We start from the raw sequence: 27,580 nt of genomic DNA, 5'->3' as shown, positions 1-27,580 counted from the left end.
CTTCAACTAGTGTTTTCTCTACTCTACAAGGAAGTCTATTTTACAAATCAAACAATAACGTTTTATTGACTCCCTATTAGGCACTATGTGGGGTACTAGGATCTCCAAGCCCAGTAAAAAAGAAAGAAAATTACTCACCATAAGGCAACGTCTTAAAAGTAGCAGTCATCTAGTTCTGTTCCATTAGTTACTATCAGCATTTATTTAGGGCCTACTGCATGCCAGGCAGTCTGTTAGACACTGAAAGCCTGAAGATGAGTGAAACTTGGCCCCTGCCCTTCAGAAGTTTAGAATCTAGTAGTGAAAAAGGAGAGGTGAGAGAGGTCGACAGACAGACACACTTTCCAATAAAAGTGATAACTGAGAAAACAGGCATAGAGTTATACAGAAACAGAGAGGACTGATATCTAACTCAGGCTGGGGGACTGGTGTCAGAATTTCTTGGAGGAGATTCATTCATTCATGCATGCAACCAATATTCCCTGAGTTTCTACTAGATTCCAGGTGGCACGCTAGGAGCCTGGATTACACTGGTGAATCATCCAGCTGTAGTCCCTGTCTCAGGCCAGAGCTAAGTCTTGGAAGAAATGCCTGAAAGTTAGCCAGAAAGAGAGTGGAGAAAGGTCTTCCAGATGGAGGGAAGAAGCATATGCAGAGCCTGGGAAGCATCAGCAGCATTTTGGGGGTGAAGTGAGTGCTGTGGGGAGTGGGGGTGGAGGAGGGGAGGAATAGCATTGCTAGAGCATAAATACCCAGGAAAGGGGGCCAGGAAATGAGCTGCAGACTTGGCCAGGGACCACATCAGAGTAGAGCTTAAGCTAACAAAGTGCTATAGGAACATGAAGAAAGGAGGATGGATAATTCTTTGGGGACACAGGAGGCCATCACGGAGAGGTCCACAGAGGCAATGGCACTGGAGCGAGAGACCTTGAAGAACATGAGAAATTTACCCCCATGTAGAAGGAGAAAGGAGACTCTAGAAAAATTCAGCTTATTCTGCAGTGCAAATTCTGTTCACTGTGCATACAGAGTGACATTTCAGTGAATTTTCTTCCAGGAAACACATTGCTCCAGGGTGAGATTCAGGGCTGCCACATATAGTTGTGCAGAACCCAGTCCACATAGCTAAACACAGTGGCCTTCACATGTTTGGAGATTGCTGGGAAGGCCTGACTTCAAAAGGGTTGCCCTCACATCCTTTTATCCAAGCATCTGAAAGCCTTCTCATTAGATATTTACTCCTTTGGATGAAGCTGCTTGCTCTTCAGTGAGTCACTTTAAATGCAAATATTCTGGCTTCCAGGGGATGAGTATGGGGTTGGGGGGAGTGATGTGGGCATGACACCTGACACCACAACCCTGCCTCAATGGATCAGAGGCCTAGAGCTAGGACACCCAATTTGTTTTCTGACATTCTCCTCTTTCCTCCTTCCACAGTGGAAGCACCTGTCCCTCCCCTACAGGCTTAAGTAAGTCCTCAGCTCCCAGAATGCATGTGAGTCTCAAGCAGAAAGGGTTTAAGTAGATGCACTTAGCATCCAGCCACTCTGAAGGTCTTTAAGGATTCTCTCATTTAGATAACCAGGCTTTAGTTTGCTATACTTAGTCCTGAAATTACTCCTTGCTGGATTCAGCAACCTGCTAGCTAGCTTGGACCAATGTTGCTGCCACTTTGCTCTCCCTCTGTGCAAAAATCACTAGAACACTTGGCTGTGTTCCTTACCCAGTAAAAAATAGCCTCCTTTACTACCTAGAGCTGGACAAAGATCTACTTCCTGCAGTGAGACTCAGGCACTCCCCATATTCCAAGGTCTACCTGGTCAAATCTCCAGATAGAAAGATGACGTTTATTCCTTCATTTATTTCACAAGCTTTTATTGATCACCTAAATTGTGCGCAACCTCAAAGAGTAGCTGAAGGATCTTGTGGTCCAATGAGTGAATGAATAATTATGCAGTATGAGATGAGAGAGACTGGAATTGAGCTGAAGAAGAAAGAAGAAGAAAAAAGCTTAGCCTTAGAGCCTCTTTGAGCACTGTTTTTCTTAGCTATAAAATGCGGATGATATTGTTTCTCTGTGAAGTATTGTGAGATTTGAGATAATGCTATGGTAAAGCATGCAGCAGATATAAATGTTCCATACACAAACAATCTCATGGTTTTCCTAAGCTAGGATGAGATGCTGGACAGGCATCATGTGTCAAACAATGGATTATATTACAACATCACTTTCGGAGCCTCAAATGTTTGGTATTTAGCAAATTACCCTTCCCATGGGCTGCTTGAATTTTAATAGAGCAACTCTTCTCAACTGTGTCACCACAAACACATTATAGGTATCCCCAGATATTTAACATCTCATTCCTGTAGGTCACTGGAAAGGATGAGGGTTCCAGACGGGTAGGGAATAAGCCTCACTTTGAACTCTTTCTTGGTTTTTATAAATGAGGAAACTAAAGCTCAAACAGACTCAGTAACTTGTCCCAGATACATAACCACAAAAAACTATGGCATATATTCAAATCCAGGTCTGCCAACTACAAGTCCACTGCCTTGTCTTTTTCCTTTGTTACCTTCCATCTTCTAGGCAGGTCCATGAGTGAATCTTGGAATGGGGTAAAGTGAAAATTACCCTGCAATGGCCTTCTTTCCCAATAATAATGAAGACCCTGAAATTGGCCCAGGAGTGCTAATGACTGTATTAATAAATGCTCTAAGCATTTTCAGAGATCTGTGTGTGGATGGACAGGAGGAAACCTGGAACTGCTCAGAGAGGTAATATACTTAAAATTACCAGCTCAGCAAAAGTGGAGAAAGGGAAGCTCACACTGCAGACTAATAAAATAAGCAAGTTGTTGAACTGGCAGACAGCTGGAGGAATTTGAATCTTGATGATTCCTGGCCAGATCTTGCTTAATTATTTCCAATATCTTCATTTCAAAAATAATGTGCTTTTTCCCCCAGGACAATTTTGATCAAAGCAATTAGTCAAGTGACTACTTGGCTGATCACTATCAGTCTATTAAAATACACACATGCTCACACATACACACATGCCCTAAAGAGAATATCACATGGGGCTGGGGTCAGGAGTTTAGTATACAATTTCTGATTCTTCCTTGGGCTTATCCTCTGACCTTGAGGAAAGACCTATGCCATCTCTGAACGCCTATTTCTTCACATATAAGTTGGGGGTAGATATACAAAAAATATTTGTTTTAATTTAAATTGATACAGAAGAGTATTCGGAATAAAGCTGAAATGTAATGGAAGACATTCAAAAAGATTTTGAAAGAATTTCAGCATTTGTGGTCCGCAGAGAACATTATAGGAGAGTATAATGTGTGTAGATTTTTCAATAAGCTGAGTTGTTTGTTGAAAACAAATTAATTTAGAATTAAAAATTTGAATTTTAGGGCTTTGGCCTTCTCTTGATTCAACAATGCCTTTGCCTGTAGCTCCTTACAACAAATTGTATGCAATGTGTCATTTCCAGATGTCTCTACCCACACTTATATGGCTGCCAGGTGTCCTGTGCACACAGACTGCCCAGTTGCTCAACCCTGAGTTTAGGCCCATGGGGACTCCGCTTATTGCAAATTAAGAGAGACTCAGGAGACACACTGGCACCTTGCCCACAGGTGTCATTTACCTGTGCTGGTCCTGACCAACAAGTTCAGTTTAGTAAGCTCAATCCTTACATATACCAATATTCACTCATATAATCATTCCATGAACCCTTGCTGAGTCCTACTATGGATCAGGCATTAGGGGCAAGAGACAGAGGTCAGGTAAAAAGGTAACCTAGGCATCATTCCTGCCAGAGGTGCCCTTCATCTAGCAGAGATGACAGGTGAAAAACACTCCCTCTTTGACCTTAGTAAGACTCCTCTGAACCCTCTCCCTGAGCAGTCCTCAACTTTGGATCTGTCTCTAGCTTACCGAGCCCAGTTTTAGCAAAGAATCCTGCTAAGTCAGTTTAGCAGGAATCTCCCAATTCTTCATATCTGATCAAGTTCCTCATCCCCCCACTACATCTAAGTCCTTGGCCTGCCTTTAGCAAGAACTTGTTAAGCCAGTATCTCCCTATTCTTGACGTCTAATCAAGTTCCTCTTAGTAGTTTTCCAACCACTGACCCCCTCACTCTGTGCATGGGCTATAAATCTTCAGCTGTCTTTGCTTTATTCAAAGAAAGTCCCATTCTATCATGAAGTCTCTCTCCCCTAGTACAGTAGCTCAAATAAGATCTGCCTTGTTTTTAATAAGTGTATAGTGAATAATTTCTCTTTGACAACACTTATTTCCATTCCTTGGGCTCCTAATAAAAATAATAATACCAGCAGCTAACATTTTACTGAAGATTTGCTTGAGGCCAGGCACTGTGCTAAGAACTTTCCACACTGTGGCAGCTTTAGAGGTCTACCATTCCCAGGCAGTTCTAACCAAAGACTGAGCATGATGGGGATATAGGGCCTGGCCATTTCTACCCAGTGCAGAAATCCTGCCTTGGCAATCTCAGTTTCAGAGCTCCTGGTTGGCCTGGGTATGACTTTTCAGAGGTAAACCAAGGTCTAGGGTACTTCCTACCCAACCCCCCTTTCTTCCTCTTCTCCTTCCATGGGTGCCAGACTGTATCATGGTCTGCAGTTTCTCCCTGATGACTCCTGCTCCCTGGCCCCTTTATCTTTCATAAGTGCTACCCCAGTAAGTCTCTTGCACTTCTAACTCTGTATTGACATCTGCTTCCTGCAGGGCCTGAACTGATAAATACATATTATATCTTTTAATCTTCACAACAACCTTGGGGGGTGGGATGCTCTTATTACACCCATTTTATAGATAAAGAAACTGAAACACACAAAAGTTAGGCAGTTGCTGCATAGTTGATGGCAAAGCAGGGATTCAAACCCAGGTATGGCTTTCTGTAATAAGTGCATTAGCATCTAACCACTTCCATGACCAATGTGAGATAAAGGAAGCAAGAAAAAGCTGCCATCAGACACAAAGTTCCCTGTTGTCACTGGCTGAGAAAGCTGGTGAACTTGCAGATGAGGCCAAGGTGCTACCAAGCAAGCATAATCCCTGCTCGGTGCGTGGCTCTAAGAAAAGAAGACATCCTAGGAGAGCAGGGCGATGCAAAAGGCAGTTCTGATGTTCCCAAAGGGATGGATTCTAATAAATGAAGGGTATTTAAAGGAAATAATGCAGTTTTTCTTCATACATTCTAATAAACCCTGAATTTTAAAGGATATGTCAGAACATTCGTCATGTAAATGTTTATCAGGCTGCTCCCATGAACCAGATACTAGGATGTGGCAATGAAAAAGACATGCACTGTCGTTTCCCTGTGGGAGCTTCCAAGGTTCACAAGACAGAGTAGAAAAGCTTAGGAAGAACTGAGCTTAAGAACGGCCTTCCCTTTCACCGGCTATGAAATCTTGGGCTGATGTTTATCCTTTTGATGCATCCGAAACATTCTGGAACCTGTAAGAACTCGGTCAGAAATGGGAGGTTCAGAATATGCTAAAACTTATAAGTGTGAGAGTCAATGCAAAGGGTGTCATTTGCAACTTTCAGAATAAGAAGAAGAGCCAGGAAGGGACAAGCTCAGTATGTGGAAATGAATAACAAATGTTTAGAAGCTTGGTAGTTAAGAACATGGACTCTATTCTGGGACTAGCTGGGTTCAGATCCCAGCTATACTTACTTACTAGTTGTGTGATCTCAGGCAAGTTACTTGACCTCCCTGTTCTTGGTTTCCTCATTTTGCAAGATAGCGTTGGCAGTACTACCTAATCAATAGCATTATTATGAAGATTAAAAGAGTTCACAACTTAAAATAAAAGTTAAAAAAAAAGAGTTCACAACTATATTGCACTTAGAACAGTGTCTGGCATACAGGAAGTGCAACGTTAAATACTAGCTATCTTTTTTATTTTAACCCTTGGGGCCTATTCTGATTGTGATCCCAGACCCCAGCATTACTACCTCCAAGTCATGACTCCAGCCTTCCCTGCTGTCCACTATGGATTCTTCCAATACTGTCTCTGTAAATTAGGCTGACCTACTCATAGTTTATGCAAATAGAACCCAATAAGACAGAGCTTTGGACATAAGCCCTGGAGCTTCTGTATTACTCATGGACCCAGCAGAAAACAGATGGCACATTTAATTAGGATAACAGGACTATTTACAAAATTGTAGGGGGAAAATGTGGCACTTTGGGGCTAGTAGTAGGTGGGGCTCCTTGACATCTCTAGGTCTGAAGGGGCAAGAGGGAGGAGTGGTTACCAGAACCCAGCCCATGACAGGGACACAGACCTGTGGCTGACAGATGCAGACATCCCACAATGGCCTAAAGGGAGAAATGGCAGAGAACCAATCCTGTAACCTTCTTCTCCTCAACTCTCTCCCTCCAGTCTCCTGTCTCTCCCCACCATTGGCTGAATTCATCCAGAAGCCAGAGGATAAGACATTCATTTACTCCCAGTGTTTCTTTGCCTCTCCAGGGACAGAACAGGATGAAGAATAGAAAACAGTAGATCTGGAGCGGCTAACAAAAGTAACCCGGTGTCTCAGTTGGTTTAGGCTGCCATAACAAAATACCATACCCTGGGTGGCTTAAGCAGCCGACATTTATTTCTTACAATTCCGGAGGTTGGAAGTCCAAGATGTGTGTGCCAGTGGGATTGGTTCCTGGTGAGGGCCCTCTTCTTGGTTTACAGGTGGCCATCCTCTCATTGTATCTTCGTGTGTGTGTGTGTGTGTGTGTGTGAGAGAGAGAGAGATAAAGGCACTAATGACCTAATCACCTCCATCCCAAGTCCTCACCTCCAAGAATCATCACATTGGAGATTAGGGTTTTAACATATGAATTTGGTGGGTACCCAAGCATTCAGTCCACAGCACTTAGCATGAATTCTAACCTAATATCATAATTTTTCTTTGCCTCAGTCTTCTTTCTTGAATTTTTATGGTTCCTGATTATCTGGTTATTGCTCAGTCCTGGACTTAATCTCACTCCATGGACCTGACTGAAGATTGGACCCTCTGGTTGTGTTTAGGGCAATATCTTTTAGATATGGGGGTCTGTTCTAACCTATCCCAGAAACCTTTGTCTCATGCCCATACAACAGGCCCCAGGACACACTCCAAGCAAGTCACAAGCCATGTTGTCTGGTCTGTTCTTGTTCTGATCTACCTGATTCCAAAAGCCTGATCCTGTTCTATGGCCTTGACAGCTTCCTTCAGTCCTTTTTGGGTCCTTTCTGTTTATTCAGTTGGCCATGCATCTGGCTTTAGGTACTGGCCCCATCTACTTCCTGAAACTCTTTTGGATTCTCCGGCTTTTGTGCCCTCTTTTTATTTCGGGTGGAAGCTCCCCATGACCTTGATCCTCCCTCAAGATCTAGAGACTTGATATTTTGCACTTACGATTGAGTTGTATTTACTCACTCTCCCAGCAAGTGACGCCCCCATTGCCTCATCTCACTGGATCTTCAGAATAATTGTAGGAGGTATGTGTTATTCTTGCTCCATTTTAGCAAACTGACTCTCAGTAAAGTGAAGTGATTTGCCAAATAACACACAGCTGGTGACTACTGGCACTAGGTTACCTTCTTTATATAGATTATCTCACCAAAATCTAAGCTCCATGACAACAGAGATTTTTTGTCTGTTTTGTTCACAACATTTTCTCCAATGTTTAAGAGTGTCTATCATAACAGGAGCTCAATAAATGTTTGTTGGATGAATGTTGAGTAAAGGATTTGATTTGATCCCTATCACATCTCCATAAGAGGTGGATTGCTATTTTTCTAATTTTATGGATGAGAAAACTTAGAAGGTTGAGAGTTTAAGTAATTTTCTCCAAATAATGAGCATCCAGTGAGACTCTAATGCTACTAAGAATCCAAGCCCATGCTCTAAAATAGTGCTGCTCAAGGTGTGATTCAAGGACCAGAGCTAGACTGTGAATTATTTATTTATGGTTTCTAATAAGTTTAGAAATTGAGGGTGAGCTTTTAGAAATTCTTACAGCAATTTTACATCGCTCTATTTCCCAGCCTGTGACCAGTAGCCTTGTCTCATTGCACAGGGTACTAACTAGTAAGGGTGCTTTTGAATTCACAGAGATGAGCTGACAATGGTATGAAGCACATACTGGCAGTAGGACCATGTATTAATCTTTGGCTGATTAGAAATAAAAGAGGAATCTAGGCCATCACTACAGAAAATTTGAGAAGCACTGCTCCAACTTACTCCATTTGTGCCAAATTCCATCACCCCATGCTCCTTCCAGACTCAGCCCACTGCCAAGCACAAGGGGAGTGTGTGTTTTCAGTTTTTGACTCTTCCTTTCATTTATCCAACAAACATTCCCTGAGCAATTTCTAAGTGCCAGACCATGTGTTGGGTGCTGGGGTGCAGGAGGAATATAGCTGATTCTTGGAGGAATTTATACATAGTTTGATATCTGTAGTGTTCATGGTTCTATCTTGGGTAACAAAGAAGTGATTTAAGGAAAAGGCCAATATCTGGAGAGTGAACTGATGAAGTAACTCAGGCTGTCTGTGATGTTCTAGAAATGTACAATTCCTTTATTTGTCACAATGATAGGGCTGCATCCTCAAGATGGGGATGCAAAAGAGATAGGGCATGAACTGATTGACAAAGAGAAGCTGATCTTTATTCTCGTAAATCACGGGAGCATCACTGTGAACTGGCTTATGCTACTTGTACTCAAGATGCTAAGATTCTGACTTTTTCTTTAATATTATCTAAGTAAATCTGAAATGGTGATTCCATAGAGGCTAAACTGGAAAGTCATTGCAAAAGAAAAGGAATAATCAGTTCAATGAAAACAATCAGTCAAAAGCACTAAATCGTCCCCAAAGAGCCAAAGTTTGGAATCAAAAAGACTGTGGTTTAAATCCTAAGTACTACTGCATACTGCCCCTGTGGCCATATGCAAGTAGCTTAACCTCTCTGAGAGGCAAATGCCTTATCTCTAACATGAAGATAGTAATTCCTACTCCCCTGTGCTACAAATTCAATACAGGAACTGTGCTACAGCACTCAATACATGGTTGCAGTTTTTGTTTGTGTTTTGTTGTCATTGTTAGTAATATTAGGTACAAAGCTGGGCAGGAAGATCTGAAGCTGCACACTTACCTGTGTCAAGCAGAGCAGACTGTCTGGGTCTGAATCTTGGCTCTGTTGCTTACTTACTGGCACACAACAGGTGGTATGCAAATATTTATTTAAAATGAACTAAACAAAAAATGGTGGGTTTGGTCTAAGCAAGGAAACAGAGTCTAAGTTCATTGATTCAGCACTCATTTACTGAGGTCTATCATGAGCCAGGCTGGGTGCTGGGGACACATAGTGAATAGACCTCAGTCTCTGCCCTTGTGGTGCTCAAATCCAGAGGAGAGGGCAGGCAAGACCACCAGGAACCAACAGAGAGAGAGAAAAAGAGGAGTATGGTGAGTAGTGCTAGGGAGAAGAGGGGGATGCTGATCTGAAGGAGGGATGCTTGTGTTCAGTAACTAAGTGGGCAAGAAGGAAACAACCTTTCAAAGATCAGAGACATGAACAGAGTAGCACCTGGACCACAGCAGCACCCAGCACACTTGTTACCCCTGCTCATTTGCTTATCTGGAGAGTAAATTCCATGAGGTCAGGGGTGTCTACTTCATTCTCCACTGTCTTCCCAGTACCTCACACTAGCATTGAGTTTATTCTTAACAGCATTTGTAAATGAATGAATAAATATTCCTTCTCAAGAGTTTTTCTATTCTGAGTTGTATGATAATAGCTAGTACATATTTATAATTTTGTTTGATCCAAGCACTGTTCTAAGTACATTCTGAGAATTATCTAACTTAATCATTACAATGATCCATAACCAATCAGTTCATTCATTAAGAAACTATTGAAAATTCTTCTGTGCTTAGCAATAGTTAGATGCTGGGGAGGGAAGAGAGAGCATTGCCTTTGCCACAGTACTCTCCCATCTGTTCTGTCCAGCTATCTCCCTCACTCCCTTTCTCCCCATGCTTAAGTTGAATGCATCCTTAGAAAATCCAATTAGGTGTCTCCTCTGCCAAGGAGCCTTCCACAATTCCATGGGAGCTGAGTGTTTGGTCTCACCTGCTCTGTGCTCCCTAATGTCCACCATGCCCACATGGCAGGCAGAATGACCCTCAAGATCTCACGCCCTAAGCCTTGGAACATGTGACTGTGATGAGATCTCACTCTCATGACTGCATTATGTTATAAAACACAGGGAACTTGAAAAAGGGAGATTATCTGGGTGAGCCAGATCTCATCATGTAAAGCCTTAAAAATACAGTGTGTTCTCAGGCTGGTAGCAGAGGAAGGGGAAGACAGAGAGATTCAACTGGCTTGAAGATGGAAAAAATGGGCCACTTGAGAAGAAATGTGGGCAACCTCTAAGAACATTGGTGCCCCCCTGGCTTGACAGCCAGCAAGGAACCAAGGACCACAGATGCAACCTGAAGGAACTGGATTCTGCCAGTGATCTGAACTAGCTTGGGAGTGGATTCTACTTCTGAACCTCCAGATAAGAGCCCAGCCAAGGTGACACCCTGATTTTGCCTGGTGAGTCCCTGAGCAGGGAGCTCCTCTGAGCCTATCTGGACTGAGAACCTGCAGAAGAACTGTGAGCTAATAAATGAAGGTTGTTTTAAGTTGCTAAATCTGTGGTACTTTGTTACACCACAATAGAAAATGAGCATACCCCTGTATCCTGGCACCCTCTGTGCAAACGTGTTTCCCCGTCTGTATATCTCTCTAGACAGTGAGTTCTGCAAAGTCAGGGACTGTGCTTTGTGTCTCTTGATCTTTAATGAGCAGCACAATGCCTGGCAGAGAGTAGGTTCCCAATAAATATTTGCCCTTGAGCTTAAAGATATTAAAGCAAGGTTAGGGATCCTAGCTGAGCACATAGGAAAAAAGGAGAGAACAATTCAAGCGACCATATGGCCTAATGCTAGATTGTGTGGCTCAGACCATAACTGCCAGAGGAGATTTAAGAGATGAGGAGTTGTGTCCAATTAAGCACCTCCTCACTTCTCACCTCATGCTAACTGCACGTCATTCCTACAAACAAGTCAGATCTGAGCTGTACTGGAGGAGACAGATACTCCCAGAGTCCACATGGTCCTTTGAGGCATCACTTGTATGTCTTTGCTGAGGCTGCATCCTGAGTGGACAGCCCACAGATGTTTAGTGTCCAATGACTATGATGAAGCCCAGGAGGGCTTCTTTTAAGTTCATGGACAGGCCTGGTTTACAGAGCTGCCCAGGAAGTGAGGATGGGCTGACTCTAAGAAGGTCATCCTCAAGGATTGTGACTCAGACCCAAGGTGGTGTTCCTGCCCTCCGGGGCATATTCAGGCACACAGAGTCACCAAATGTGAGACCTGTATAGAAGAACACACATTTTACAGATGAGGAAACTGTCCTAGAAGCCAAAAGGGGAATTAAGCTGCCTCTACCTAAAAAGCAAGTTAGTAGGAGAGCTTGGTCTAGAGCCATGGTTTCTGATTCCCTAAGCCAGTACTCTTTCCACCTCCTCACTGCCTAACATCGTCTATTTGACTAATGGCCTCAGGCTTGAATTTCTCCCCAGGGAATCCAGATCTTTACTCACCTCGAAATTTAAAAGCTGGAAAGCAGGAAGAATGCATTTTTTAGCTATTCCAAGCATGCATTGTAAATCTTTGTCCCCTTTCCGAGGTGCCGAATGTAACCCCCTCTTCAGCTAACAGACATTTGGCATCTTTCCATGGTGATAACATTGGTTCTAGAAGGACAACTATCTCACAGCCAGAGAGCAGATCATTGTGAGATGACCAGTTTGCAAGAAAAGGGGGTTTTGGAGGCAGGGATAAGTACTGGGTGTTCATATGAGCCATAGGTATTTGTGAGAGGAATTGAGAAGAGCACATTTCTAGAATTACTGACTATTACCTGTGAACTATAGGGGGGAGTGGTGTGTGGGGAGAAAGAGGGGGCTGGGGGCAGGGAAAGAAATGGCACACTTTGCTTAGATGTCATCTAAGGCCTGTTTAACATGGGGTGGCTTGTCTGAATTCCCCCCTCAAAAATTTGCAAAGGCTCCACATTGCCTACAGAATAAAATCCATAGGTTATATCTTGTATTCATGGCTATTGATATTTTAGTCTCAAATTACTTTTCTGCTTCCTATTTCATTTTCACATTCCTTTTGCATTTGGATGCTTTCACCTACAAATAACAAACCAAACTTGAACTAGCTTTAAAAGGAGAGGTTTTTATAATTATTGTTGTGACTCATGTAATTAATAGACAGAAAAGTGACAGGGACAATTTGAACTGAGGACCCCAACATTCTCAGGACTCTTCCTTCTCTCTTCTCCACTCCTCTGTGAACAATTTCTTTATTCTTTTCTCTGTCTGCAGAATGACTTCTCTTTATAGTACCATGAGAAAAAGTATGGCTGCCAACAGCTTGTGAGTATTATATATTACATCTTCAGTTGTTGGTAAGTGATTAAAATTCCAAGGAATCAAAACTGATTTGCCCCACTTGGGTCTCACATACTTCATTAGAACAACAAACTGAGCACAGTGGCCAAGGTCTCTTTGTAAAAGTATAGTGGCTGCCATGGTCATTCTAGGAAAGAAGTGCTGAACAATAGGCGTTGTCCAATAAGTGTCCAATATCTTTCTCCCAACTTGTTGTAACTTTCTCTAATATTTCATTTTTCTTCCATCTGTTGCTCACTAGATCACGATAGCCTCAGTGCCTTGTTCAGGATTTGCTTGGAAACTAGGTGAAGATGTGTATAATAGAGAGCGGGTCACAGAAGACAGGTTTCCATGGTTGAGGAAATTGTTCATTATAGCAATCATTTATTCATTCATCCAACAAGCATTTACCGAGCTCATACTCTTTGCCAAACACCATCCTAGGTATGCTATGGAGAGAGAAATCCACACTCTTCTGCCTGCAAGAAGCTCACATCTTAGTGAAGAACATAGAGTGTGAAGAGACCTTTCTAACATGGCATGAAATGTGCCCTGATAGAGATACACTCAGAATACAGGAAGACACAGGAAGGACATATGGAAGGGCTTCATGTGGGCAGTGACACAAATTGAATACTGAAAGCCAAGTAAGTTCTGAAAGCATCAGCAGTATGAGTGAGAAACAGTGACTGACTACAGATAATAATCTTACAATTGCCAAGGGCTGAGCTCTTCTGATGTGCCTGGCACTGTGCTACGTGTATACACTCCTTTTCTCATTTAATCTTCACAACTACTCTTTGAGGCAGGCACTATCATTGCCATTTTAGAGATGGAGAAACTGAGACTTCGAGAAATGAAGTGACTTGCCCAAGTTCACAGCATGGTTTAAGTGTCAGTGCTGGGGTTGAAATCCAGACATGTCTGCAACCAAATCACATTCTCAAAGCACCTTCTAGGTTGCCAGTAGCCTATTATGTTTTCCATGAATGAGATTGAGAAAAAGAAACCTGACTTCAACTTCTCTAGGGCCCTTACAATACTAATTATTCAAGGCCTGGTCATGTTGAACATAAGTATACCAGATTGTTAGTCATACCTGTGCCGGTCCTGGACCTTTACTCTTATGTCCATCTTTATGTTTTCTTTGCTTGTTGCTGTATCTCAGAGGATCTGAGACCTGAGACTGTGCTTCCTCCCAGATCCCACACCAGCTGATTTCAGATGGGTTCAGCCAATGGGAGGCAAGAGATCGGAGGAGGAGGAAAGAAAAAAAGCCAGCTCATTCTCCTCCTCCCTCTCTCCTAGAGCAGCATCTTTGGCAGTGATTGAACCTACTTAATAGCTCTGACTCCCACCTGGCAGGCATGCCATAGTTCCAGCTCTGCCCAGGTGACTTAGCCCTTGGCTCTAGTAAGACCACCTCCACTCCCTAGTTTAGGAGTTGTAGTGGCTTCCTGGTGTTACTGATCTCTGAGTCACCTCATCATCCCCTCTTGCCTTCTCAGAGCCTCCATTAACTATGGAGTCAATTCCTTATATTAAATGTCCTCCAATTTATACACTTAGAATACATGTAAATTCTGTTTTCCAGTTTAGATCCTAACTGACATAACTTCCTTCCTCTTTATGCTGCAGCAGTGTCTGGAAAGAGTTCTCTTAATATTCATCATTCGCGAATAGTAACAGCTCCAGTCTGCAGCTCCCAAGGTGATCGACGCAGAAGATGGTGATTTCTGCATTTCCAACTGAGGTACCTGGTTCATCTCACTGGGACTGGTTGGACAGTGGGTGCAGCCCACGGAGGGCAAGCCAAAGCAGGGCGAGGCATCACCTCACCTGGGAAGTGCAAGGGGTCGGGAGATTTCCTTTTCCTAGCCAAGGGAAGCCATGACAAACTGCACCTGGAAAATCGGGACACTCCTGCCCAAATACTGTGCTTTTCCAACAGTCTTACCAAATGGCACACCAGGAGATTATATCCCGTGCATGGCTTGGTGGGTCCCACGCCCAGGGAGCCTTGCTCACTGCTAGCGCAGTAGTCTGAGATCCACCTGCGAGGCAGCAGCCTGGCCCAGGGAGGGGCATCCACCATTGCTGAGGCTTGAGTAGGTAAACAAAGTGGCTGGGGAAGCTCGAACTGGGCGGAGCCCACCGCAGCTCTGCAAGGCCTGCTGCCTCTGTAGACCCCACCCCTGGGGGCAGGGCATAGCTGAACAAAAGGCAGCAGAAACTTCTACAGACTTAAACGTCCCTGTCTGACAGCTCTGAAGAGAGCAGTGGTTCTCCCAGCATGGTGTTTGAGCTCTGAGAATGGACAGACTGCCTCCTCAAGTAGGTCCCTGACCCCTGTGTAGCCTAACTGGGGGATACCTCCAAGTAGGGGCTGACTGACACTGGCTAGCCATATGTAGAAAGCTGAAACTGGATCCCTTCCTTACACCTTATACAAAATTTAATTCAAGATGGATTAAAGACTTAAATATTAGACCTAAAACCATAAAAACCCTAGAAGAAAACATAGGCAATACCATTCAAGACATAGGCATGGGCAAAGACCTCATGACTAAAACACCAAAAGTAATGGCAACAAAAGCCAAAATAGACAAATGGAATCTAATGAAACTAAAGAGCTGCTGCATAGCAAAAGAAACTACTATCAGAGTGAACAGGCAAGCTACAGAATGGGAGAAAATTTTTGCAATCTACCATCTGACAAAGGGCTAATATCCAGAATCTACAAGGAACTTAAACAAATTTACAAGAAAAAAACAAAAAACCCCATCAAAAAATGGGCAAAGGATATGAACAGACACTTCTCAAAAGAAGACATCTATGCAGCCAACAGACACATGAAAAAATGCTTATCATCACTGGTCATCAGAGAAATGCAAATCAAAACCACAATGAGATACCATCTCACACCAGTTAGAATGGCGATCATTAAAAAGTCAGGAAACAACAGGTGCTGGAGAGGATGTGGAGAAATAGGAATGCTTTTACAGTTTTGTTGGGAGTGTAAACTGGTTCAACCATTGTGGAAGACAATGTGGCAATTCCTCAAGGATCTAGAACTAGAAATACCATTTGACCCAGTGATCCCATTACTGGGTATATACCCAAAGGATTATAAATCATGCTATTGTAAAGACACATGTACACGTATGTTTATTGTGGCACTATTCACAATAGCAAAGACTTGGAACCAACCCAAATGTCCATCAATGATAGACTGGATTAAGAAAATGTGGCACATATGTACCATGGAATATTATGCAGCCATAAAAAAGGATGAGTTCATGTCCTTTGTAGGGACATGGATGAAGCTGGAAACCATCATTCTGAGCAAACTATCGCAAGGACAGAAAACCAAACACTGCATGTTCTCACTCATAGGTTGGAACAGAATAATGAGAACACTTGGGCACAGGGCGGGGAACATCACACATGCGTTCCTATTGTGGGGTGGGGGGCAGGGGGAGGGATAGCAGTAGGAGAAATACCTAACGTAAATGACAACTTAATGGGTGCAGCACACCAACATGGCACATGTATACCTATGTAACAAACCTGCATGTTGTGCACATGTATCTTAGAACTTAAAGTATAATAATAATAATAATAATAATAATAATAAAATATTCATCACTCTCCTTGCTCTTCTCACCATTTGGTATCAGGGTGAGTTTATCACTTCCCCTCAGGTTCTCCTGAAGAATTATAATTTGCTGCTGCCAAAATACTCAACAGTCTGCCTGTAAGTCTGTTCTCTTTTTAGTATTCTGAGTCTTATCTTCGTATCTAGGCAGATCACCAAGAACCTGTGTAGTTGTAAGCTTTAAATTAACTTAGACATCCACGGAAAGGCTTCCTTAAGAGACATCATAACACCACTCTATTTTGAATAGCCTTTCTCATTCTCCACATTCCCATCAACCAATCAGTGGGATACATTCGACATACTCTCTTTTATTGTCTGTTGAGTACAAGCCATGCACTCTACTAGATGTCTGAGATCTTAAGATAATAAGACTTAGTCGCACTTTGGGAGGCTGAGGCGGCGGCGGGCAGATCATGAGGTCAGGAGATCGAGACCATCCTGGCTAAAAATACAAAAAATTAGCCAGGCGTGGCGGTGGGCGCCTGTAGTCCCAGCTACTTGGGAGGCTGAGGCAGGAGAATGGCGTGAATCTGGGAGGTGGAGCTTGCAGTGAGCCCAGATTGTGCCACTGCACTCCAGCCTGGGCAGCAGAGCAAGACTCCATCTCAAAAAAAAAAAAAAAAAAAAAAAAGAGTTATTACTCTCAGAAAGGTAACCATCAATTAAAAAAAAATTAAAAACAAGGAAAAAGAGTTACATTTCAAAATTTTCTTATGTCTCACTGGTGGTACAAACATGTACCCACCATGTTCCTCATTTTGCCTTGTTTTCCAGGGAGCTCAGAGGTAATCTTAATTGTCAATCACAGTAACCATATTAGCCTACAGAGTTAGTAAATTGTGCCTCTGCCTTCCTCCACAAATATCATCTAATTGTATTATAACAGCCTCGTTGCATATGCTTCTTTAGTGGTAGACCTCCTCAAATGCCTAGAGATACAGTAGATGTTCAGTAAAGGATTACTGAGTTATTGTCCAAATCAGATAGTAATCCAAACCATAACCTAATGCAATTGCTAATCTATTCATAAAAATTATTTGTATGAATATCTTCAGGTCTCAGCTCTTTGAGTTCTTCTCATCATATTAGTTTTGAAAAAGCAGACCCTGTTTCCTGCCACCAATTAAGACATCCCAATTGCTCTTGAGAAGACTAATCATCTCACTTTTTATGTCCAACATGGCACTCGGCAATTGGACCCCCATCAGGCCATCCCCAGTTGAGCAAGCATAATTTAAATCACCTTCATCATGCTTGGAAAAGCAGCCATTTTCTGGCCTCTTAATATTCAATCTGGGGAAACAATTTCAACCCAAAGTGTTTTCTTTTTCTTACTGTGCCTTTCTGTTCCAAGACACCTGCCTCTTGGCTGATCATGTCTAAATGTTAAAATGAAGCAACTTAGAGTCCCTTGAAGAAAAGGGATGTGGTTAACTGCTGGGTGTGTTGCCTGTGCACACTGGGGCCTCCTACAGAATTCAGCTGTTTCAACCTGAGTCTCATCAGAATATATCCCCCTACCTATATATGCACTGTGCAAAAAGAAACTACAGGAGCAGCTGGAATAATTAGAAGATAAGGCAGGCATAGCCAATACCCGGCACAGATGCCACCATTCCACTGTGCTATGGACACCACCAACATGACTAACCAACTTGTTTTTCTTTCCTGCTGAGCCCTAATGTGGCCTGGAATCTTTCTCAACACAATACACCAGGCAGCAGTCGCCAATAGATCAGACTTGGCATATGAGAGACAGTCAGATATTGTCCTCTCCCTGCTTGTAGCTCTCAGGCTAGAGTCTCTGATTGGACAACTGAATCCTGGGGCCCAGGTGATAAACCCCAAGCCTAAAGGAGCTGATTCACAGGAGACAGGAGAGAAGATTACAGACACTGCACTTCAACTAAGTCTCCTCTTTAAGGAGAATGATTTACCCCATGGGGGCTGTGTGCTCTTTGACTTTTATCATTTTTTAAAATCAGAGCTAGTATTTCTTTGTAATTATTTTTTCTGTTCTGATTTTACCTTTCTCTTAGACTTTAGACCTAACCACTTACTACTGCATAACCTTGAATGAACCTCCTTACCTCTCTAAACCAGGGGTTCCTCATCTTTAAGAATATACAATTTTCCATAGGCTTATTGAAATTATAAAACAATGTAATTTATGCAAATTGGTATAGTACAGAAATTAGCAGCATAAACTTTGGAGCCAGAAGCATATTAAGTATATCAAGCTTTGATCTGCCCATTTCTATTTATAAGACTTGAGGAAATTTCTTAACTTCTTAGGGCCTCAGTTTTCTCATTAAGAAAAAAATAATAACAATATTATTACCAACTTCATGGGACCATTCTAAAGATTAAATCAGTGCTGTATGTAAAGGACTTAACATAAGCACATGAAAAATACTCCATAAATATTTGTTGCTGTGATTCTTTTGAGACCTGGCTTGTAGCAAGCACATACCAAATTTTAGTTTCCTTTGTTTAATTCCATTTAAAAATAATCTTATCTCACCTTTTACCTTTTAGGATTAAAGTGAGAGGTGAAGCTTTATTGATCCAAGTGGAAGTAAAAACCTGGCTGTGAGAGAAGAGATGGTATCACCCTCTGAGGCTCCCACGGTTGCAGCAGACTTCAGATATGGACTCTGCCACTCGGCCACCCCACCCTGCTCCACCCCTCCCTCTGGAGGTGGCAGGCCTATTTGGCTAAGGAAATCTACTCCTTCACGTGTCTCCAGGGGACAATGTATTCAGCTTCGTAATTACGTGCTTCTCCCCAATCACGTAGCATTATACACCACATCACCACACTGCTGAAAAAAGCCCCAAATGCTAATTAGTCCTCAAATTATCATTGATTTGATTTGATGTTGAACAAGCTTTGCCATTTATATTTAGGCAAGAACTTCAGATTCAAGATGCTCTCTTTCAGATTGCGATTTTTAAATAACTCAGTGGGGCCTGTCTTGCTTGTTCAGTGTGTTTATGTCAAGAAATCAGACTGGCTGCTCTCCCTGGCTGCAGATGAATGCCAGGTTGATTGAGTGCAGGAGAGGAATTATCCTCTCGGCCAGAGCTCAAAGCCTGGGACCCCCTGAATGCAGAAACCCCCATCGTGCAGGAGGACTTGAGGGGGAGAAAGATGAAGGAAGGAGTGGAAGAAGACGGTCTGGAATTGCAAACAGATTCCACCTGAAGATAGAGAAACTGTGTTATTGAGTCACATTCAGCAGATGCTTCTTAGTCCTTTCTGAGAGCCAGGCTCTTTCACAGGCATCATCTCCTTTAATTCTGACAGCAACCCAATGATAACACAGCATTGTTAGTTGTGGAAACCAAGGCCCAGAAACTTGAGGTAATGTCACTGTTCACAGCAGTGACAGAGAGAAGCTGAAGTTTATATACAGGTCCTCTGACCAGGTCCCCTGAAAGGTGATTTCATGCCTTCTTCTTGGTCACTTATTGTCTTCTGGGTCCGCACTTTCCTGCAGCCCACCTTCCAAACCCCTCAGCCCCTATCCCCATCCCAGACACTCTGCCAGATCCTTGGCAAGTAAGACAATTACAAAAATCCCCCTTGGCTTTGATTTTTAAAGTACTAAATTATGTGTGTGTGTTTTAAAATTTTCCCCATGTGAACCATGCTTTAAAGGGACCATATCACTTTTTAAAGAGAGGGAATAATCTGAAAACCATAAGTATTGAGAATCCCAGAACATAAAACTTTCCCATTACTAACTAGTGCCTATTATTCTTGTCATTTGATTAAAATTTTCCACAATTCCTACGGATAACCTTTTTGAATACAGCCGTAATAATCAATGCTAGGGCAAAATTTCACGAAAGTCTGTATTTATCCTGTTAATTTCCATGTTGAACTTTGTTTGATAAATCAATGTGTACTTTATTGAATTTGACTTTTCTTCCCATGATAATAAATAGAATATGGGGGAAAAAGAAGAAAGGGAGGGAGGAAGGAAGGAAGGAAGAGGAGAAGGAAGAGGAGGAGGCAGGCAATACCAAAGTTCTCAGGCTGTAATGTTATAGAACTGTCAGGCCCAGCCCAAACCCACTCCTGATTAATGATCCCATTCCTACTCTTTCCCAGCAGTGTCAGTGACAAGCAGTGTGGAGCAATGGTTAAGGACAAGGACACCAAAGCCAAATTCTGGAGGTTTAAACCCTGACTCCACTGCTGGCTAGCTGAATGACCTTGGGCAAATTTCTTGATTTCTTTGTGCTTGTTGCTTCTCCCCCTATTTGTAATTAGCTATGGGGATGCGAATAGTACTGCTTCACAGGGTAAGCAGAGAGGCTTCTCAGGGAAGCGAAATTTAAGTTAGACCTTGAGAAATGAGCAAGAGTTGGCCTGGTTAAAAAGAAGGCAGGATTGGGAGGCTGAGGCAAGCAGATCACGAGGTCAGGAGTTCGAGACCAGCCTGGCCAACATAGTGAAACCCTGTCTCTACTAAAAATACAAAAATTAGCCGGGCACGGTCGCAGATGAAGAAGAAATGAGCACTATCATATTAGTAAGCAGTCCACATTTGTTAGCTCTCATAGTCATGGAGATAAACCACCCAGATCCCCCTTCAAGGAAAGATTGACACCTCCAGCTGTCAGTTCCTTAGGGTCCCTCCACCTGAGGTCACAGCATTCCATAGGCCTGTCCCCTGGCTGAGTGAGGCAGAGGTGTAAAGATTCAGGTATTTGGGCCTAACGCAGTTCAGCCCTGATGGGCAATGCTTACTCCCAAGCACCCGCTATTTTGGCCAAGGATTTGTCAGGCCTGCATTGCAGCCCAACTTCTCCTACTGCCCAACCCTGCTTCCTCTCCCTTCCCTTCACATGTGTGGATCCCTAAGAAACATCTTGCACCCTGCAATTCATCCCAACGTGATCTGCTTCTGGAGAACCTAACCTGCCATCGCAGCTCCTATTTTTATGAAAGCCTATCAATTTCGCTTTCTAAGTAGCTCTCAAAGCAGCCCTGCTTCTCCAACCCTACTCCCGTTTTCCTAGTTCAGGTCCTCACCATTTTATGCCTGGACTCTAAGCCTCCGCACTGTCCCCTTCCTTTCCCATGAATCTTCTCCAGCAGCATCGGCTTGACTCTGCTTGATCTGCATGGCTGCACTGTGGGCGATGTCAGCTTCTTAAGGGAGCATCCCAGGCCCTTTGCCGCAGCAGCCACACTCCCTGTGCTCCTTCCCTTCTGCCCCCAGGCTGCTCAGGATCCCTCAAAGACTTCATGTGCTTCCTTACTTTGTGCTCAATTTCTGGCCTTTGTTTTTTTCAAGATGGAGTCTTGCTCTGTCACCCAGGCTGGAATACAGTGGAGTAATCTCGGCTCACTGCAACCTCCACCTCCCAGGTTCTAGCAATTATCCTGCCTCAGCCTCCCAAGTAGCTAAGATTCCAGGCACCTGCCACCGTGCCTGGCTAATTTTTGTATTTTTGGTAGAGATGGAGTTTCACCATGTTGGCCAGGTTGGTCTCAAACTCCTGACCTCGTGATCTGCCTGCCTCGGCCTCCCAATCCTGCCTTCTTTTTAACCAGGCCAACTCTTGCTTATTTCTCAAGGCCTAACTTAAATGTCGCTTCCTCTGAGAAGCCTCCCCACCCAGGCAGAAATAACCACTTCTCCTTTGTGTAAGCTCTTGTCATTGAATTTAATAAGTAGTGTTGTATGTGCTTGGTTGTTCATGCTATTGTTTCTTCTATTAATCAGTGACCAACTCCAGCTTCTACATACATCTATTTTTAGAAATATATTCTTTGTGTATTTTTCTTACTACAAAAGTAATAGAGGATAAGTGCAGAAAATGTAGATAAGCAAAGGAATAAAATGAAAGTTGCCTATATATCTCAACACTACTAATAACCACTACGTGTATTTTTCTGTGTATTCTTCCAGGCTTTTTTCTATACATACATATCTGTCTTGATATATGCATTCTGATTTTTAACCTGATTTCTTAAAATTAATTAAAATTCCAACAGATTTTATTATTTGAATAGTTCATTTACGACATCATTTCCAGGGCAGATGGTTCAGATTTTACTGTGTAAATAGTTCCTTTACAATATCATTTTTAGAGCAGATAGTTTTTAATTTTATAAATGTACCATAACTTATGTAATCTCACTTGTGTTATAGTCATATTTTTATCCAATACCTAACCTAATATCTGAGACATAATGCAGGCATACCTTGTATTATTGTGATTCTCTTTATTGTACTTTGCCATTGTATTTTTTACAAATTGAAAGTCTGTGACAACCCTGTGACAAGCAAGTCTATCAACATTACTTTTCCAACAGCATAAGCTCAGTCAGTGTCTCTGTGTCACATTTTGATAATTCTCACAATATTTCAGATTTTTCATCATTATTTTATGTGTTATGGTGATTTGTAATCAGTATCTTTTGATGTTACTGTTGCAACTGTTTTGGGGCACCGTGAATAGCGCCCATTTTTGATGATGAACTTAATCCATAAATATGCGTATTCTGACTGCCCACCACTGGCCATTCCCTATCTCTCTCCCTTTTCTAAGGCCTCCCTATTGCCTGAGACATGCTAATATTGAAATTAGGCCAATTAATAACCTTACAATGGCCTATAAATATTCCAGTGAAAGGAAGTCACATATTTCTCACTTTAAATCAAAAGCTAGAAATGATTAAGATCAGTTAGAAAGGCACATTGAAAGCTGAGATAGCCCAAAAGCTAGGTCTCTTGCACCAAATGATTATCCTACTTGTGAATGCAAAGGAAAAGTTCTTCAAGGAAATTAGAAGTGCCACTCCAGTGAATACATGAATGATGAAAAAATGAGACAGCTTCAATCCTGATATAGAGAAAGTTTTAGTGGTCTGGCTAAAGGATCAAACAAGCCACAATATTCACTTAAGTCAAAGCCTAATCCAGAGCAAAGCCCCAACTCTTCCTCAATTCTATGAAGGCTGAAAGAAGTAACAAAGCTGCAGAAGAAAAGTTGGATGCTAAAAGTTCATACTGTTTAAGAAAAGAAGTTGTCTCTATAACATAAATGTGCAAGGTGGAGCAGCAAGTGCTGATGTAAAAGCTGCAGCAAGTTCTTCAGAAGATCTAGCTAAGATAATTTATGAAAGTACTAAATAACATATTTTCAATTTAGGTGAAATAGCTTTCTATTGCGAGAAAGAAGATGCTATCTAGGACTTTCAGAGATGCAGAAGAAAAGTCAATGCCTGGTTTCAAAGCTTCAAAGCACAGGCTAATTATCTTGTTAGGGGCTAATGCAGCTGGTGACTTTAAGTTGAAATCAGTGCTCATTTGGCATCCCAAAAGTCCTAGGGCCTTTAAGAATTATGTTAAATCTACTTTGCTTGTGTTCTAAAAATGGAACAACAAAGTCTGGATGACAGCACATATTTTTACAGCATAGTTTACTGAATAATTTAGGCCCACTATTGAGACTGACTGCTCAGATAAAAGATTCCTTCCAAAATATTGTATTATTGAAAATGCACCTGGTCATTCAACCTTGGGCTCTGATGGAGATATACAAAGAGATGAATGTTGTTTTTATGCCTGCTAACACAACATTCATTCTGCAGTCCATTGATGAAGGAATAATTTTGACTTTCAAGTCTTATTATTTAAGAAATAAATTTCATAAGGCTATAGCTGCCATAGATTGTGATTCCTCTGATGGATCTGGGCAAAGTAAACTGTAACTCTTCTGGAAAGGATTCCCTGTTCTAGATGCCATTAACATCTGTAATTCATGGGAGGAAGGTCAAACTATCAACATTAACAGGTTGTTGGAAGAAGTTGATTCCAACCCTTATGGATGACTTTGAAAGGTTCAAGACTTTAATGGAGGAAAGAGCTGCAGATGCGATGGAAATTACCAGAAAACTAGAATTAGAAGTGGACCCTAAGGATGAGACTGAATTGTTGCAATCTCATGATAAAACTTTAAGGAATGAAGAATTGCTTCTTGTGGTTTCTTGAGACGGAAAGTATTCCTGGTGAAGATGCTGTGAGCCCTGTGGAAATGACAACAAAGCACTTAGAGTAGTAAACAAATTTAGTAGATAAAGCAGGAACAGGGTTTGAGAAGATCGGTCCAATTTTGAGAGAAATTATACTGTGAGTAACATGCTATCAAACAGTATTGCATGCTACAGAGAAATATTTCATGATAGAAAGAGTCTACTGATGCAGCAAACTTCATTGTTGTCTTGTTTAAAGAAATTGCCACAACCACCCCAGCCTTCAGCAACCACTACCCCGATCAGTTAGCAGTCATCAACATCAAAGCAAGACCCTCCACTAGCAAAAAGATTTGCTGAAGGCTGAGATGATTGCTAACAGTTCTTAACAACAAGTATTTTTAATTTAGGTATGTACATTTTTTAGAGACAATGCTATTGCACACTTAACAGACTACAGTATAGTGTAAACATAACTTTTATATGCACTGGAAAACGCAAAAGTTGTGTGACTTGCTTTATTGCAGTGGTCTGAAACCAAACTCCAACATCTCCAAGGTATTCCTGTATCTACTCAATAAATGTTTATGGACCGCATCTCTTCCATTTTAAGTGGGGAGAATTAAAACTATTCCTCAAAAACGTACCTTTTGATGCTAACCTCATCTCTTGCCTTTACTGTGAAATATAACACTGTCTATATTCATGGTCTGAACTTCTTCAGCTCCCATTTACTCCCTAATCCATATTGACTGACTCCTGCATCACCCTTCCTCTGTACCATATATGGCTTATACTAAGATGTCAGTGATCTCGATGTGGCTAACTCCAGTATTTTTTTTGGTCTACATCTTGCCTGATTCTCCCAGAAGTGTTTGTTACTACTGTAGATTCCACCTTCCCTTTTGAAACTCCCCTCCCTGAATTATTTATGACCTCACCTGTTTGTGTTCCTTGTTCCCATCTTGCTTCTCTGCACAGACCTCCTTCCTCTGCCCATTCTTGATATATATTTTTTCATGTTCCCCCAGGTTTCCTTCTTCAGGCAGCGTTTCGCCAAAGCTTTTCTCCATACAGGAATACCTTGGAGATGTTGGAGTTTGGTTTCAGACCACTGCAATAAAGCAAGTCACACAATTTTGGGGTTTCCAGTGCATATAAAAGTTATGTCTACACTATAGTAGTCTGTTAAGTGTGCAATAGCATTGTCTCTAAAAACTGTGCATACATAAATTAAAAATACTCGTTGTTAAAAACTGTGAAGAATGCCATCATTCTTCAAAGAATGACCTGTCAGCAACAAGCAGAAATACAACTTGAACAACCTTTGGCCAAAAAGGAGAAGAATTAATTATCCACAGGATCCAAGAAAGGAATGATAATCAAATACAATCAGGACAGAAATATGGCTGGACATGAAGAAAAACTGGCCACGGGACTTGAAAAGGACTTATAATGGCACATGGCAGTGTTCTCTCTCACTCTTTCAGGTTGTCAGCTTTATTTTCTCTCATACTTTCATTCTCAAGGGAGGAAATATGGGATCCTAAATCTGTTTAGCTTATGTCACCCTTTTAAAATTTTATTTATTTATTTATTTATTTTTGAGATGGAGTTTCACTCTTGTCACCCAGGCTGGAGTGCAATGGCACAGTCTCGGCTCACTGCAACCTCTGCTCCCGGGTTCAAGCGATTCTCCTGCCTCAACCTCCCAAATAGCTGGGATTACAGGCGTGTGCCACCATACCCAGCTAATTTTTGTATTTTTAGTAGAGACAGGGGTTCACCATATTGGCCAGGCTGGTCTCGAACTCCAGACCTGTTTATTTTTTTCCCTGTGGAGAGGGGAATTGAAGCAGTCTCCTAGTCCCAGTTCTAAAAACGTAAGGCAGGAGCTCCTATTGGTCAAGCTTAGAGTGTGCGCCCACTCATGGACCAATCAACAGTGGTAGGGGAGGAATCACGTGAGAAGATGGTGGCTCCTGTAGACCATATAGGGGCAGTAGGGGAAAGAAACAGTTCCCAGAAAAAAAGAAAAAAAATTCCTCTATTCCCAGAAAAATGAGAGAGGAGTTGTTAAACAAATAAAATTATAGGTGTCCACTAAAATCTAGATAGAGGATGTTAACAGAAGAGTTATACATGAAGTCTGGAAGAAAAGATGCAAAGAGCGTGAATATGTAAGAATATCTCCAAAACTGAGTGTATGGGTGCACACGCACACTTTTAACTCCTTTTATTCTAATTTCTTGCTCACCAGGGCTAATTTGGCTTGGTAGGATTCAAGAGAAAAAGATCTTCTGAACAGTGGACCAAGTATTTTGTATGCTAAAAAATGTACAGCTCCAATTGTAAGCAAATAACAGCTGGTTTTCACATAAATCTGTTATGAGTTGATCTCAGTTTCCTCGGTATCTAACACAAAGTAAGTTCTCAAAGTCCTTGATAAAAGAATGCATAAAAGAATGCATAAGTGAAGTCCTTCTGAAGTCATTCACTGCTGGTGGAAATAATATTGTCAATCCAAATTTGCACAAGTGAAGACAACCTCTAAACCATGGTGGTATCTCCCCATCAGGATATCTAGAGGGGACTTTTGTTATTTGTGCCTTGTGGACCCCATTTTTAAAAATATTTTCTCTTTGTGTGATAGACTGGGTATAGTTTTTCTGAACTACTCTCTCCGTCTCTGTAATAAGATCATATCTTCTCAACCTATTGCCATGTGAGATGCCTGTACAAACCGAGGAAGGAATGTACGTCCCTGCCTTATTGACGTTGAGCTTGGCCACGTGACATATCTTGACCAATGGAATATTGGAAATATTAGACACTTGTCATATCCAATCAAGAGTTTTAACTGTGTTTGTATGGCTTGACTTAATTCTTCTCACTCCCACCTCCACCATGACAACAGCATGTCCTAAACATTGGTCACTCTTTTTGTTGGGTTGCAATATTAAATATATATGTATATATATGTATGAGCTGAATCCAGCCCAACTGATCTACGACTGTCATGTAACATAAGCAAGAAATAAATATTTGTTGTCCTTAGCCTCTGAGATACTGGGGTTGTTTATTATTGCAACAAAACCTGACTAATATACTCATACAATAAACCATACATACTGTCATAACTCATTTTCTCATTTCTTAATCAACTGCCACATAGAGCTACTGACCATCATGGGTTAAGGAGGTGATGATTTGCTAGTGTGGAAAGCTCACAGGCAATAGAACCTTTGAGCTATTTATATATTATATTATATTATATTATATTATATTATATTATATAGACTTTGATAACCTCCTGTGGCTTGGATTTATCATCACAAAACTCTGTGAATTCATAAAAATGAGGTTCACATCATTGTG

The 27,580-nt window shown here is 41.8% G+C and overlaps 1 protein-coding gene across 7 annotated transcripts in view; it reads right to left on the bottom strand.

Annotated features, from left to right (window-relative positions):
* The window catches only part of OMA1 (OMA1 zinc metallopeptidase), a 279,608-nt gene that overhangs the window by 46,149 nt on the left and 205,879 nt on the right, over window positions 1-27,580 (bottom strand). For 3 of the 7 annotated variants that reach the window (XM_063802794.1, XM_054670249.2, XM_063802781.1), the window contains exons 9-10: window positions 25,144-25,316; window positions 23,636-24,256 (exon numbers count right to left, since the gene is read on the bottom strand). The exons of 3 other annotated variants lie outside the window; for them this stretch is intronic. In XM_063802794.1, the coding sequence (XP_063658864.1) occupies window positions 24,145-24,256; window positions 25,144-25,316 (285 nt within the window). In that variant the 3' untranslated portion in view covers window positions 23,636-24,144. Of the gene's footprint in view, window positions 1-23,635; window positions 24,257-25,143; window positions 25,317-27,580 lie in introns of those variants that run through there. One more of the 7 variants, XM_063802838.1, reaches the window with a different exon arrangement.

Source organism: Pan troglodytes, chromosome 1, assembly GCF_028858775.2.
Source record: "Pan troglodytes isolate AG18354 chromosome 1, NHGRI_mPanTro3-v2.0_pri, whole genome shotgun sequence".
NCBI lineage: Eukaryota > Metazoa > Chordata > Mammalia > Primates > Hominidae > Pan > Pan troglodytes.
This window is presented reverse-complemented; position numbering and strand designations above follow the sequence as displayed.